At 39.7% G+C, this 15,155-nt stretch overlaps 1 protein-coding gene across 6 annotated transcripts in view; it reads left to right on the plus strand.

Annotated features, from left to right (window-relative positions):
- The window catches only part of ptprt (protein tyrosine phosphatase receptor type T), a 1,418,554-nt gene that overhangs the window by 1,310,021 nt on the left and 93,378 nt on the right, over positions 1–15,155 (plus strand). For all 6 annotated transcript variants that reach the window (XM_072556501.1, XM_072556497.1, XM_072556496.1 and 3 more), the window contains 2 exons: positions 5,355–5,431; positions 6,739–6,775. In XM_072556501.1, coding sequence (XP_072412602.1) covers positions 5,355–5,431; positions 6,739–6,775 — 114 coding nt within the window. The remainder of the gene's footprint in view (positions 1–5,354; positions 5,432–6,738; positions 6,776–15,155) is intronic.

Raw genomic sequence — 15,155 nt, forward strand, 5'->3', positions numbered from 1 at the left:
AGGATTCGCTGAAGGTTAACTTGCAGGTTGAGTCTGTGATTAAGAAAGCAAATGTGATGTTGTTTTTTATCTCAAGAGGGTTGGAATATAAAAGCAGCAATATGCTACTGAGACTTTACGAAGCTCTAGTTAGGCCCCATTTAGAATATTGTGTTCAATTTTTGACCCACACCTCAGGAAGGACATACTGTACTGGAGCATGTCCAGCGGAGATTCACTTGGATGATAGGCCTAACATACGATGAACGGCTGAGGATCCTGGGATTGTATTCATTAGAGTTTAGAAGATTGAGGGGAGATATCATAGAAACTTACAAGGTAATGCATGACTTAGAAAGGGTAGATGCTGGGAAGTTGTTTCTGTTAGGCAGGGAGACTAGGACCTGTGGGCACAACCTTTGACTTAGAGGGGGTCAATTTAGAATGGAAATGAGGCAACATTTCTTCAGCCAGTGAGTAGTGGGCCTGTGGAATTCATTGCCATGGAGTGTAGTGGAGGCCAGGACTTTAAACGTCTTCAAGGCAGAGATTGATAAATTCTTGATCTTGCAGGGAATTAATGGCTACGAGGAGAGTGTAAGTGAAATTGAAATGCCCATCAGCCACGATTAAATGGTGGAGTGAACTCGATGGACTGAATGGCCTCACTTCCATTCCTACATCTTATGTTCTTATAGTTAGCTCAAACCATCTGAATTACAATAATTTTTAAAAGTTGCCCACTCTCCTTTCCATGACCAGTGGTGTGCCACAAGGATTGATGGTGGGTCCATTGCTTTTTGTCATCTATTTCAATGATTTGGATGTGAATATAGGCACACCAGAGCAGGATGTATGAAGTTGATAGTAGGGTCTTGTGGAGTGTTGCGCTTTAGCGGGTCGGTGTGGACTTGTTGGGCCGAAGGGCCTGTTTCCACACTGTAAAGTAATCTAAAAAAAAGAGACCTCAGGATGCAGGTGCATGGTTTCTTGAAAGTGAAGTTACAGGTAGACTGAATGATGAAGAAGGCATCTGGTGTGCTTGCCTTCATTGGTCAATGCACTGAATAAAGGAGTTGGGATATTGTAGTTGTGATTGTATAGGACATTGATGAGGCCACTTTTAGAATACTGCTTTCCATTCTGGTTTCCCTGCTATAAGAAAGATGTTGCTTATCTTGAAAGGGCGCAGAAAAGATTTACAAGAATGTTGCTCGGATTGGAGGCTTTGAGCTATTGGGAGAGACTGAATAGGTCTCTTCCAGCACCACTAATCCAGAGTCTCAATAGGCTCAGGCATTTTTTCTCCCAGGAGCATTGGAGGATGAGGGGTGACATTATAGAGGTTTATAAAATCATGAGGAGCGTGGATAGTGTTGTAAGATATTGTGTTAAAAGTTATCTTTATTAACTCACTCACCAGCTCACTATATTCATTATTATCATGTTCCTGTTCATTTATTGATAACCTTTTACTAACCCGTTGTCTGCTATAACATGGTTTCAATCATTCATTCATAAAGCCATGGTTCTGTAGTATATTTTAGTATTGCAAGATAGGCTAAAATTAAAGTAAATATTCCAAATCCATTACTGCTCCTTCACACCTTTAACCCTCATCAGACCTATTTACATCAAAAGTTACCTCTGGATAAATATCAAAGATTAGTGATCTATTCAGAACAATACCATCATGTCTCCATGACCTAACCGAAACTATGAAAATATTTACAATATTAATCAGCCCTTATCAGGTCTCTCAGACCTGAATACATTACAGAACACTAATTTTTTCCCCAATTAGCATGTACTTGTTAAATATCTTTTAACTGGCCTGTTATCCCTTTAAGAAATTGTCAAAACACTGCTTATGCAAAATTGCATGAATGAATGAAACTCACTCTGACAAATAATAAACAAATCTCCCAACCCAGTTACAATAATCAGTTTAATATCCTTTATTGCTTTATTAAATACAGATACAATTTATAACTTATTTAGAGCATATAGGCCTAGTATTTGTTACGAACATTTATTCACTTAAAAGACAAAAGGACCAACACCTCATAGTTATGCAAACAGAATGGACACTCTTAATCCTATCAGCAGCCAGCACTTAACAGATGTTTTAACCCATCTCCTGTCTCCCAGGCCAGAAGCCCCACAAACCTTTATGTACTACGGATAAAACAATGTAACACCATAGTGATGGAATTTTAATATATGTAAGACCTGTGTATAAATAGGCTATGGTAAGAACTATATTATGGGATTCTATTGCTGCCTCAAACTTGGGCTATTTGTTTTTGCTGAATCAAGAGGCTATTTTTGCCATTTACTGAATTTGGTTGTTATTTGATAGAACAACAGGGTGAATAGCCAAGCTCTTTTTCCCAGGATGGGGAACCCAAAACCAGAGGGCATAGGTAAGCTAAGATTGAAAAGGGACGTGAGGGGCAACTCTTCTTGCAGAGGGTGTGTGCATGGAAGGAGCTGCCAGAGGAGATGTTGGAGGCTCGTGCAATTACAACATTTAAACAACATCTGAATGGGTTCATGAATAGGAACGGTTTCGAGGGAAATGAACCAAGTGCTGGAAATTGAAACTCGATCAGTTGAGGATATCTGGTCGGTGCCAATGAGTTGGACCAAATGGTGTGTTTCCATGCTGTGCAACTCTATGACTCTATGGCATGTTTAAAAACTGCCTCAGATATCCTAACGCATCACTGTTCACATAAATCCTTGGAAAAAATGAAGCATCTTCATAGCACCAGACTTATAAGATTATTTATTTTGAGGCACAGAGAGATGGTTCAGCAATAATTGTAACATAAATATTGTTAACACTAATTGAACAAGGCTTACATTTTTCATTAACCTTTGGTGCAGTAATAATGGATAATTTGCTTAAATTCACAGCTTACTAATGATTTCTGTGCCAATTCCATCAGTGCATACTGAAACAGTGTGACTTGTGGAGAAGCAAAGTACCACAGCCAGTACCATCCAGATTTCTTTGTTGAACTGTGGACGTGTGAGTGCCAGAAGTTGCTGTTTGTATCAGTGCTTAACAACAAAACCTGACAGCCTCCCTATTTTTAGAACTGCAAAAGCAGGAAGGTTTTCCACAAGGTTAAGAATGATTGGTGGGATACAGTAATTTTCACATAAAGTTGGTGATATGTCAGGTGACTTACAGTTTTAAGAGAAAATAACAGATTTTCAAACACTGACAATTCAATCAGTCTGATACAATTTCCTGTTTCCTAATGCTTTGCTGATCTCTGGAGAAATTTGTAAAGTTTAATGTTAATGATGTGTAAATATTTATTGATTGCAATATTTTTGACATTCATGAGCTTCAGACAAATAACACTGTAGCTTGCAAAAAAATGTTGTCATGCTTGAACCATTTCTTTGGATTTAACTGAAACTATATAATGAATATTACATATTACAAATGTCCAAATTGAGATCAGAAATTGGCTATTCAGCTGGGTGTTTCCAACTGGGGCGGGCAAATGGGATAATGCAGGTGCCTAGCCCTCCAACCTCATAGCTACTCCAAAGCTCCTCCCACCTCCCCCCTCCTTCCCTTGCCCCCACCAAATGAGCCAGCAGTTGCAGACAGTGGGACATGGTAACTCAAGGGGTTTGAAGTCCCACTCTGCCCACATAGAGAATGTTATGGGCAGGTTTGTTCTGTCAGCAAACTGTAGACTTCTGGGATAACATTCTCCTCCCCCCGTACCCATAAATTTGAGCCCCATGCACCAAATGGACTGTGTAAATTATAAATTAATAATCACGTTACAGCACTGGTGTATGACATTTTCTATTTTAATTCTTGGAATATCAAACGTAATTACATTGTCAGATAGCAAAATATTATTCTTTAGATGTATGGGAAGTATGATTTGCTCATCTGAAGTCTTAATAGGTGATGGTCTCCTTTATGGAGTTAGAGAATTCTACAGCATCAACACATAAGTGATGGGGTAATAGCAATGCATTTGCAAATTTTGTTTAAATGTGAACTAAGAAGGGAGAATGAAGGAGATTTTTTTATCGTAAAACTATCAAAGTAACAGTGAGTTACTCTATGACAGCATGTGTCACACTGACTGTAGCCACACTGGGATGGATTGGTCAATCTTGAATTCAGCAGAAGTGACTACAATTAAACAAAGTATTTTCACTCATTTACAATCAAACTTCTTGAAAATTGTTGTTGCATTATCTAGCTAGACAAGGGGTAAATATTGCATGAATATTCCATTTTTTAAAGTCTTCTCATTGGTGGACAGGCTTTGAGTAATCAGGAGTTTCCATAGAATTCTAGCATTTCTGTCTGTGACAAATAAAACTCCAGTCACTGGAGAATTTTCCTTTTGTTTGAACTGAATTTAAAACTTGTCCACAATATTTGGGATATCACTAGGAGTCTACATGGGACAACTCGTTCAACCCTGACTGAAGACAACAGCAAAATCTTCAACACTACATTTTGCACTTGTGTGCTGACCTCCACCATTATTCAATATGGGAATTTTCAGAAAGCCCCTGATTCCTATTTTTTGCCTGTTTATTTGTGACTATTTTCAGTTGAACTTGGTAAGGCTACAGAGATATTTTCTAATAAACTGATTATGGAATCATATCACTCCATCTACAGTACAGTGATCATGTTTATCTTCGATGGAAAGATCTATGATAGATGGATTGGTGAGGATGAGGAAAGTTAGCTTACTCCTTTTTACTCACTGCCTGAACCATTTTGTTTAACAGCCATGTGCTGCATGATCCAACAGCTCAGTTAGTGTTGCCAACCAGTCATTTGTAGTGGATGTTGAAGTCTCTCACCAACTTGTGCTGTCATTTTTCTGATAATTGCATCCAGATGATGATCAACATGAAGAAGTGCAGATTCATCACATGAGATTTAGTCCAGTAGATGATGTTTAGCAGAATATTTCCTTGACCTGATGACCTGAATCTATTGGGCTTTATGAGATCTGGAGTCCTGTTGAGGACGCTTAGAGTTCCTCCCTCCTGACTATACATCATTGTTTGCCCATCTCTGATGGTTCTATTCTGCTGGAAAGAGAGGACATTCTCAGGCATAATGATGGCGATCTCTGGGATATTGACTGATCAACTTGATTCTGATGTAGTTATGATTAAAGAGCAAATCCTTAAACTAACTTTTCTTGAAGAAATTTCATTAGGTGAATAATTAAAGTATTAAGACCGAATTACTGTTTATTTAGAGAATAGAAATTGTATTGGAATTTTTAAAAATGTAATGTTGATTATGCTTAATTATGTTCAAAGTAGATCATATTGACAACCATTCCACCTTTTTCCCCTAGATGATCATTCTCGAGTACGACTTCAGTTATTAGATGGTGATCCCCATTCAGATTATATAAATGCCAACTACATTGATGTAAGTTATGTTTGCTCATTTATTGTGTGGAGTAGTAATGGTAGTTAAACCAAAATAAAGCAGACCCTCCAAATTCCTGGAGGTTTTTGTATGGTAGAGGTGGTTAAGTGGGCAGCAGAGGGGCCAGTGGTGTGTGAAGAAGTATTAAGGATTTGGGTCAAATTACTGGGGTCTTGCTGCCAGGGTCCTGAATTTCTCAGGAAGTGGGGACAAGTACTTTTTGTGACCTTCTGTTTTCTCTGATGGCTAAATAATACAAGCACACATTTGACAGCATTATTCCAACAGGTAGAATTGAGAATTGCAATGGTTTCCTGATAACAGAAAAGTGGCATTTTTTAAAAAATGCAAATCATTTTAAACTGGAACAGCTTGGCAAAACAGATGCCCCGGAAGTCCCATCAGCAGCATAGATCACTCAACCCTTTGTCATTGTCCCCCATCTTGCCCCATTCCACCAATTCTTCTCCCATTACATTCCATTACCCAATAACACAGTGGCTCACCAAGAATGTTGGGTCTCCAAATTCTTGATGTTCTTTGAACATAATTTATGATAGCCATGGCAGATTGCAGGTTTTCATGCTAGCTGTTATTTACCATTATCTTAACCTTTAATTCCAAACAGACAAATAAATTAGGACTAATCTTGTGAGACACTGCTGTCTATTGGAAACTTTGCCTACTAGTGCCACATGTCAAAAATTCCACTTGTGTTTTTTACCAGTCATTATTTATATGTCTTGTTTCTGAGTAAAGTTCCCAGCTACCAGCACACCCTTGTACAATTCAGTCCTACTGTTTATCAACTGGACAGTTCTAACTTACAATAAGTGTGCCACATGAAACCCCCAATAGATACTGAGATGGTCTTTGCAATGATATCTCTATTACTGAAAGATGCATGGTTAGTTATTACCACATGTGTGATTTAGGTTTTGACTGCATTTTTCTCCCATTATTTTGATTACGCAACAGTCCACATCCCTTTTTATTTGACCAGTTACTGAATGTATAAGCTTTAATTTGTGTTTGACGTTCAAATTTGCTGCATTAAATTTTATGAATTTTGCCTCCCAATACAAAACTTCAGTCAATGTGAATGTACATCTAATGTTGTATAAATTCTTTGTGAGCCTCATTCAGTTTTGTATAATTCCCCAAATTCCCCTGATGAGCTTCAGTTAGATAATGCTCTGTGCTGGGAATGTTCAATTTATTAATGCCATTATAAGTAAACTGGAGTTTGTTACAAAAATGATTTTGTTTTGTCTTGCTGTTTATTTGATTTCCACTTTGCTTTTCAGGGTTACCACAGACCACGCCACTACATAGCTACTCAAGGTAAGGATAAACAAGCTCAAATCCCTATGCATTGTATGCTAATATATGTTCCAAGCTTCACTTTTATTTGTAAATATTCAAAACATTTTGCTCTTCACAATGATTTGATTATCTTTGATTATCACGTCAAATTTCTGTTTTGGTGCAAACAGATAACTGGATGGGTAGAATGCTTGAGAAAAGCACAGTTGTCACTTTATAGCTGTACTTTCTTGGATACAATGGCTATATGGCAGCATTTTCTGAAACATTGATGAACAGAACTGCATTTCAATTTGCTGAAGGTGCTGAATAGGATTTTATAAGCTGCAGTTAAACCTGACACAGCAAGACAGGCTTGTTTTTCCACATAAATGAAAAAGAAACGAAATCCTGATGAATTGTGATAGTGATGACTCCATTTTCATGTTTAACATTGACTACATATTTCAGACATTTTTCAGCAATAAAACGGAACAGTTTTATGCAGACCTAGATGCCCGTCTGTTAAACATGTTAGCTTCCAACTGCATGTTTGAGTTTGTTTGCCTTATGTAAAAGTTAGGTCATGACACAGCATGACTGGAAGAGTCATTTTATCAGTTGAAGTACTTTCCTATCATTGTTAGCATTTGTCGCCCATGTTTAAAAATGAATGTAGTTGTTTGTAACTTGGGAGCTTCTACAGTAATTAGTATTAATTGATTTATTTTTAAAGATGATAAATCTTTTCCACAGCCCCTGATTTATTTAAAATGATATTTAAGAATAATCCAAAAGCTAGCAACCAGCATATTGGGCAAAATTATGAACCAATATATTCCTGCTGTTAAAGTCTCTTTTGCTCAAAATCACAACTACCTCCCTAAATGTTTGCATATTACAAACTTCCTTCTGAGAGTGAACTTTAATTAGTTTTACCTGCTATTGACAGGGTAACAACTAGGTTAAAATGGGGTCAATAGTGTTATGATCCCAGGTGATGTTACAAGGACAGCCTATTCAGCATTGGAGTCCATTGGCCCTGGAAGTTTGGCTGGGAGACCCCAGCTGAGCAGCTTGAAGGGTGAAGAGTCAGAAGTGACAGGTAGGAATGGAAGTGGAGGGCCTGAATACCTCTGGAATATCCTGGAGACTTCTGAGAGGCCTGTGTGTGTTCCTGCTCCAGTTAGATACCTTCTGGCACCACCCTGTCTCCTTGTGAGTCCTCTCTAGTTTTGAACTCCCCAAACCTTGGAAAAAGACCTTGGCTATTCATCTTATCTATGCCCCTCACAATTTTATAGTGTCACCGCTTAGCCTCTGACAGTCCAGGGGAAAAGATCGCAACCAATCCAACCTCTCCATGTAGTCATGGAAGCTGGAGAAATAAATAGTGATAGCTTGAAAAGAGTTCACATTACAGAATAATAGATACTGGAGGTCTTAAAATGCATAAAGGCAGATAAATCCCTGGGACATGATAAGGTGTGTCCAAGAACATTGTGAGAAGGCAGTGAGAAGATTGCAGGGCCCCCTGCAAAGATATTTGTATTATCGACAGCTATGGGTGAGGTGCCAGAAGTTTGGAAGGTGGCTAATGTTGTGCCATTATTTAAGAAAGACTGCAAGGAGATTCCAGGGAACTATAGACCAGTGAACCTGACATCAGTAGTGGGTAAGTCATTACAGGAAACATTTTATATGCATTTGAAAAGGCAAGGACTAATTAGTAATAGTCAGCACGGTTTTGTGCATGGGAAATCATGTCTCACAAGTTTGATTTTTTTGAAGAGAATACTAAGAAGATAGATGAAGGCATGGAGGTAGAGGCACACATGGAGTTTACCAAGGCCTTCGACAAGTTCCCGCATGGTAGACTGATTAGTAAGGTTGGGTCACATGGAATCCGGGGAGATAATCAGTTGTATACAAAATTGTCTTGAAGGTAGAAGACAGAGGGTGGTGGTAAAGGGTCTGAGCAACGAGTTCAATATAATTTCTGTCATATACAGTGTAGCAAGAGAGTTCCTTTGAGCCCCACAAAAGAAAATTGGGTTGTGCTGTCCTGTGGTCACATTTCCTACATTTTTAACTCTTAATGTTTCCTTCTTCACCCTTTCCATTCTCTCTGCATGGTATCTTAAGTGGCCTAATGTAAATGAGACAGATGCTTCAGAAGTCAACTGGTCTATTTGTGTATGTATGGGTGAACAGCTGAAGAGCTCAAGGGTTGACCACAGAAAAATCAAATTGATGCCCATTTTTGAAAACCTCCTCACAGTTATCTTTTCAACCGTGCACTTAGCCAGTTCTCCTCTCGCTATTATTTCATTGTGGAACAGTTGCAGATGTTTTATTGTAGTTAGAGATGCCAAAAAGAAGCAATTATTTGACATTTCCTTTGCCTGAACTCCATTGGTCAATTTTGATGATTTAGAGTTAACCAAGAATTTCAGGAGTTACTTTTTGTGAATAAGACCATGTGGCCTTTAAAATATTTTTCAGAAGATTGATATATTTTAAAGTGGGAGTAGCTTCTGGAAAAAACACCATCAATCTTTCCCAATACTTAAATAGATTTCTACAATTTAGACTGATGGAATAGTCCTCCTTCACCCCAGAAGAAAATCTGCATTAAAAATGAATGTTCCTCACAGATGAATGCTTTATAATCTCCAATACCTGTGAGAGGTTCCAAAGTCTGATAATTGAATTTACAGTCTCCTTTAGACCTTCGCTGAGACAGAAGGAATCATCAGCAGGACACAAAATGATTGTTCGTTTCTTCCAATCTTGTGCACTGTTGCACATATCTTACTTTTCTACACTACCCCACTCTCTGGAGCACTCAGATCTATCCAAAATCAATTTTGTGCTTGCAGTATAAATATTCAAGTTGCAGCTAAATTTTGTGATAATTATGAATCAGGCATCTAAACATGCATAAATTTCAACATACTTATGTCTACCTTCAGAATGCTGTATCCCTGTGAGTGCAAATACGCTGTTCAGTGACAATCTTAAAAGGTCCTTTAATGTCGGCCCAGCCAAGAGTCAAAAGAAATCTGGCTCATTAATGTCCTTTAGGGCAGGAATCTGCCACCCTTATTTGGTCAAGCCTACACGACTCCAAATCCCCAGCAATGTGGTTTACTCTGTTCTCTGGGCAGTTAGTGATGTGCAAAAAATGCCATGAATGAAATGGAGATCAATTAATTCCTTGTTAGCAAGACTGTTAATTAGTTGAATTACTTGGCAGTTTTCAAAGTCATTTCCTAACTGTTTGAATTCAAGTAAAAGCAGTATGAGGTGATACATTGTAACAAAAAAATGACAGCAGGAATTCAACTCTGAGGTGTGGGGGAGCTCTGAGACACTAGAAATACTCAGTATGAAGCTTTTCACTGAATTAAAGGCAGTACCCATGTTGATGCTAACTAAAAGCCAAATAAACTGCGGGTGCTGTAAATCAGAGACAAAAATAACAATTACTAGAAAAGCTCAGCAGGTCTGGAGGCATCTTTGGAGAGAAATCAGAGTTAACATTTCAGGTCAACATGTCCGACACCTTCTGAGGAAGGGTCAGTCGACCCAAAACGTTAGCTTTGATTATTCCACACAGATGCTGCCAGACCTGCTGAGCTTTTCCAGTAATTGCTATTTTTGACCCATGTTGATGTGGTTGTAAAGTAAAACACGAATGGGATTCCAAGTCTTCTCATCAATGGTGAATTTCCTTAGCATGGCCAGTGGTTAAGGTAGAATTAGTGTCTGCACAATGTTCCACAACCTTGGCGACTCCTCAGATTATGAAGTAGTGTGTGTCTGAATGCAGCAAAACATGGACAGAGTCTTAGGTTGGGCTGACAAGTGCCAAGTAATATTCATACCACAGCAGTGCTAGACAACGAACATATCTAACAAGGGAAAAACCATCATCCTATGATATTACCATCACTGAAGCTGTCAGTATCAGCATCCTGGGGGTTACCTTTGACAAGAAGGCCAGTCTTACCATCAAAAGAAGGATTTTTGTCACAGATAACACCAAGCATCCACTTTGTGTTGTAGTTAGCTCTCATCGAAATACCATGTGCTGGTCTCCAAGGTGATGTATCCAGTGTACTACAACAACATGAGAGGAGGGTGGGTTTGATTGGAGGCCTCAATCCAAACTCTTCCACATCAAAACTGAAGTAAAACAAGAATGTGTAATTGTAGCCATACTTACAGCGAATTTCTTTGCTAATTTTTTTTTTAAACTTAAGCTTGTCTTACTCTGTCCTGAAATATAAAAGTCAGGGAAGGACTGAGTGGAAAACCTCATAGAACCATAAGACCAGATGATATAGGAGCAGAAATTTATTTTTATTCATTCGTTTGTGGGATGTGGGTGTCACTGGGCCAGCATTTCTTGTCCACCTCTAGTTGCCCTTGAGTAGGTGATGATAAGCTGTCTGATTGAAGTATTGCAGTCCACCTGCTGTGGGTTGGCCCACAATGCCATTGGGATTTTGACCCAGTGACAGTGAAGGAGCACCTCTATATTTTCAAGTCAAGATGGTGAGTGGTTTGGATGGGCATTTGAAAGTGGTGGTGTTTCCAGATATCTGCTGCCTTTGTCCATCTAAATGGAAGTAGTTGTGTGTTTAGAAGGTGCTGTCTGAGGATCTTTGGTAAGTTTCTGCTGTGCATCTTGTAGATAGTACACACTGCTACTACTGAGTGTTGGTGGTAGAAGGAGTGGGTGCTTGTGGATGTTGTGCCAATCAAGTGTGTTGCTCTGTCCTGGATGGTGTCAAGCTTCTTGAGTGTTGTTGGGGCTGCACACATCCAGGCAAGTAGAGAGTATTCTATCACAGTCCTGACTTGTGCCTTGGAGATAGTGGACAGACTTTGAGGAGTCAGGTGGTGAGTTACTCACTGCAATATTCCTAGTCTCTGACCTGCTCTTGTAGCCACTATGTTTATGCAGTGAGTCCAGTTGAGTTTTTGGTCAATGATAACCTTTAGAATTTTGATAGTAGGGAATTCAGTGATGGTGGCACCATTGGATGTCAAGGGGTAGTGGTTAGATTGTCTTTTATTGGTGATGGTCATAGCCTGGCAATTGCGTGGTGTGAATCTTACTTGCCACTTCTCAGTTCAAGCCTGGATATTGTCCAAAACTTGTTACATTTGAACATGGACTGTTCAGTATCTGAGGAGTGTGACTGATGCTGAACATTGTGCAATCCCCGGTGAACGTCTCCACTTTTGACCTTGTGATGGAGGGAAAGTCATTGATGTAGCAATTTAAGATGATTGGACCTAGGACACAACTCTGAGGAACTCCTGCAGAGATGTCCTGAAGCTGAGATGACTGATCTCCAACAACCACGATCAACCAGCAGAGAGTTTGCCCCTGAAGCCCATTGATTCCAGTTTTGCTAGGGCTCCTTGATGCCACACTCAGTCTAATGCAGCCTTGATGTCAAGGGCTGTCACTCTCACATCACCTCTGGAATTTAGCTGTCTTGTCCATGTTTGAACCAAGGCTGTAATGAGATCAGGAGCTGAGTGGCTCTGTTGAATCTGAACTGGGCATGACTGAGAAGGTTATTGCACAGCAGGTGCTGCTTGATAGCATTGTGGATGACACCTTCCATAATTTTACTGATGATCAAGAGTAGACTGATGAGGCAGTAACTGGCCGGGTTGGATTTGTTCTGCTTTTTATGTACAGGACATATCTGGGCAATTTCCCTCGTTGTCGGGTAGATGTCAGTGTTGTAACTGTACTGGAATGCTTCACTGGTTCTGGAGGACATCGTCAGTTCTATTCAGAAATGTTGTCAAGGCCCATAGCATTTGCAATATCCAGTGTCTCCAATAGTTTCTTGATATCAAATGGAATGAATCCAGTTGTCTGAAGACTGCTATCTGTGATGCTGGGGACCACTAGGAGGCCGTGATGGATCATTCACTTGGCATTTCTGGCTGAAGATTGCTGGGAGAGCTTTAACTTTATCATTTGCACTGAATTAAGCTATTCAGCCCATTGATTCTGCTCCACCATTCAGTCATGGCTTATACGTTTCTCAACCCCATTCACCTGCCTTCTCCCAGTAACGCTTGACCCCCATACTAATCAGGAACCTATCTATCTCTGTTTTAAATGTAGTCAATGACTTGGCCTCCATAGCCCTCTGCGGCAATGAGTTCCACATATTTACCATCATCTGACTGAAGAAATTCCTGCTCATCTCAGTTCCAAAGGAGCATTCCTTCACTCTGAGGTTGTGCTCTCAGGTCCTAGTCTCTCCTACTAATGGAAACATTATCTCCACATCCACTCTATCCAGGCCTCTCAGTATTCTGTAAGTTTCAATCAGATTCCCCCTCATCCTTCTAAACTCCAAATACAAACCCAGAGTCCCTAACCATCCCTCAAATGACAATCTCTTCATCTCCGGGATAATTCTTGTAACCCTCCTCTTGGCCCCCTCCAAGGCCAGTATATTATTACTAGAGATAGCGTCCAAAACTGTTCACAATGTTTCCATGTGGTCTGACCAGAGACTTATACAGCCTCAGCAGTACATCTCTGCTATTGTATTCTACCCCTCTTGAAATCAATGCTAACATTGCACTTGCCTTCCTTACTGGTAACTGAATCTGTGTGTTTATCTTAAGAGAATTCTGAACTTGGACCTCTAAGTCCCTTTGTGCTTCAGATTTCCACAGCCTTTCCCATTTAGAAAAGAGTCTATACTTTTTTTGTTCCAACCAAAGTGCATAGTCTCTCATTTTCCCACTTTGCATTCCATCTGTCACTTCTTTGCCCACTCTCCTAGCCTGTCGAAGTCATTCTGCAGGATAACATGAATAGTTATGGTGTCAACACTGATCCCTGTGTAACCGCACTAGTCACTAGCTACCATGCTGAAAAAGACCCCTTTATCCCCACTCTCAGTCTTCTATTCACGCCAGTACCTTGCGGCACCTTTTCAAAGGTCTTCTGGAAATCCAAAGGGATCACATCCACTTCTGTCTAACTTGCCCCTTACCTTCTCAAAGAGTTCTGTCAAATTTGTGAAAAAGATTGCCCTTGATTATGCCATGCTAACTCATCCGTATTTTGCCATGTGCTTTCAAATATTCCACAATCTCATCCTTAATGATGAACTTTAAGATCGAGATTAGACTAACTGGCCTGTAATTTCCTGTCTTCTGCCTCCCTGCCTTCTTAAACAGAGGGGTTATATTCACTACTTTCCAGTCCTCTGGAACCATCTCTTGACTCCAGTGATTACTGAGCGATCACCACCAATGCCTCCTCAATCTTCTCAGCTATCTCCTTCTGAACTCTGGGGTGTAGTCCATCTGGTCCAGGTGATTTATAACCTCTGGACCTTTCGGTTTTCCAAGCACCTTTTCATTAGTGATGGCCATTACACTCACCTCTGCTCCATGACTCTCTTGAAGTTCTCAGTATGCTACTAATGTCGTCCTCTGTGAAAACTGAAACAAAGTACCAATTCAGTTCCTTCACTGTTTCTTAGTTCCCCATTACTACTTCTTCCACCTCATTTTGCAGTGGTCCAATATCCACTCTTGCCTCACTCTTACCTTTTATATCTAAACCAAACTCTTACAATCTTTTATATTACTAAGTAGTTTAGCATCATATTTCATTTTCTCTCCCCTTTTTGCTTTTTTAGTTGCTCCTCCTGATTTCTAAAGGCTTCCCAGTTCTCTGTCTTCTTGCTAATCTTCACCATTGTCTGTCTTTTCTTTTGTTTTTATGCTGTCCCAGATGTCTCTGGTCAGCCATGATTGCCTCATCCTCTCCTTAACATGTGTTTCTCTTCCTTGGGAAGAATTTCTGTTGTGCATCCTGAATTGCCCCCTGCCATTGCTACTCCACCATGTTCCCTGTTATGCTCACCTTCCAATCAGTTTTGGCCAGTTCTTCCCTCAGGCCTTTGTAGTCTCATTTACACAATTGTAATGCTGTTATATTAGTTTCCACCTTCACTCTCTCAAACTACAGGGTGAATTCTATCATATTATGATCACTACCCCTAGTGGTTCTTCACCTTAATCAAGTTAGCTTCACTGCACAGAACCAAATCCAGAATTGCCTGTTCCCTCATGGCTCTCCAAAAAAAAAACCTCATAGATATTCCACAAATTCTTTTAAGGTCCACTGCCAAACTGATTTTCCTAGTCAACCTGCATGTCAGTGTCCCCTGTGATTATTATAATAGTACCTTTCTTCCATGCTTTTTCTGTTTCCTTATTTATTTTCTTCCCATATCTTGATGACTATTAGAAGATCTGTATATAACTCCCTTTTTAGCATCGTTTTTCCCTTTGCGATTCCTCAACTCTACCCACACAGAATCTGCACCTTCCGATTCTATATCATTTCTTA

Source organism: Chiloscyllium punctatum, chromosome 37 (genome assembly GCF_047496795.1).
Source record: "Chiloscyllium punctatum isolate Juve2018m chromosome 37, sChiPun1.3, whole genome shotgun sequence".
Classification (NCBI taxonomy): domain Eukaryota; kingdom Metazoa; phylum Chordata; class Chondrichthyes; order Orectolobiformes; family Hemiscylliidae; genus Chiloscyllium; species Chiloscyllium punctatum.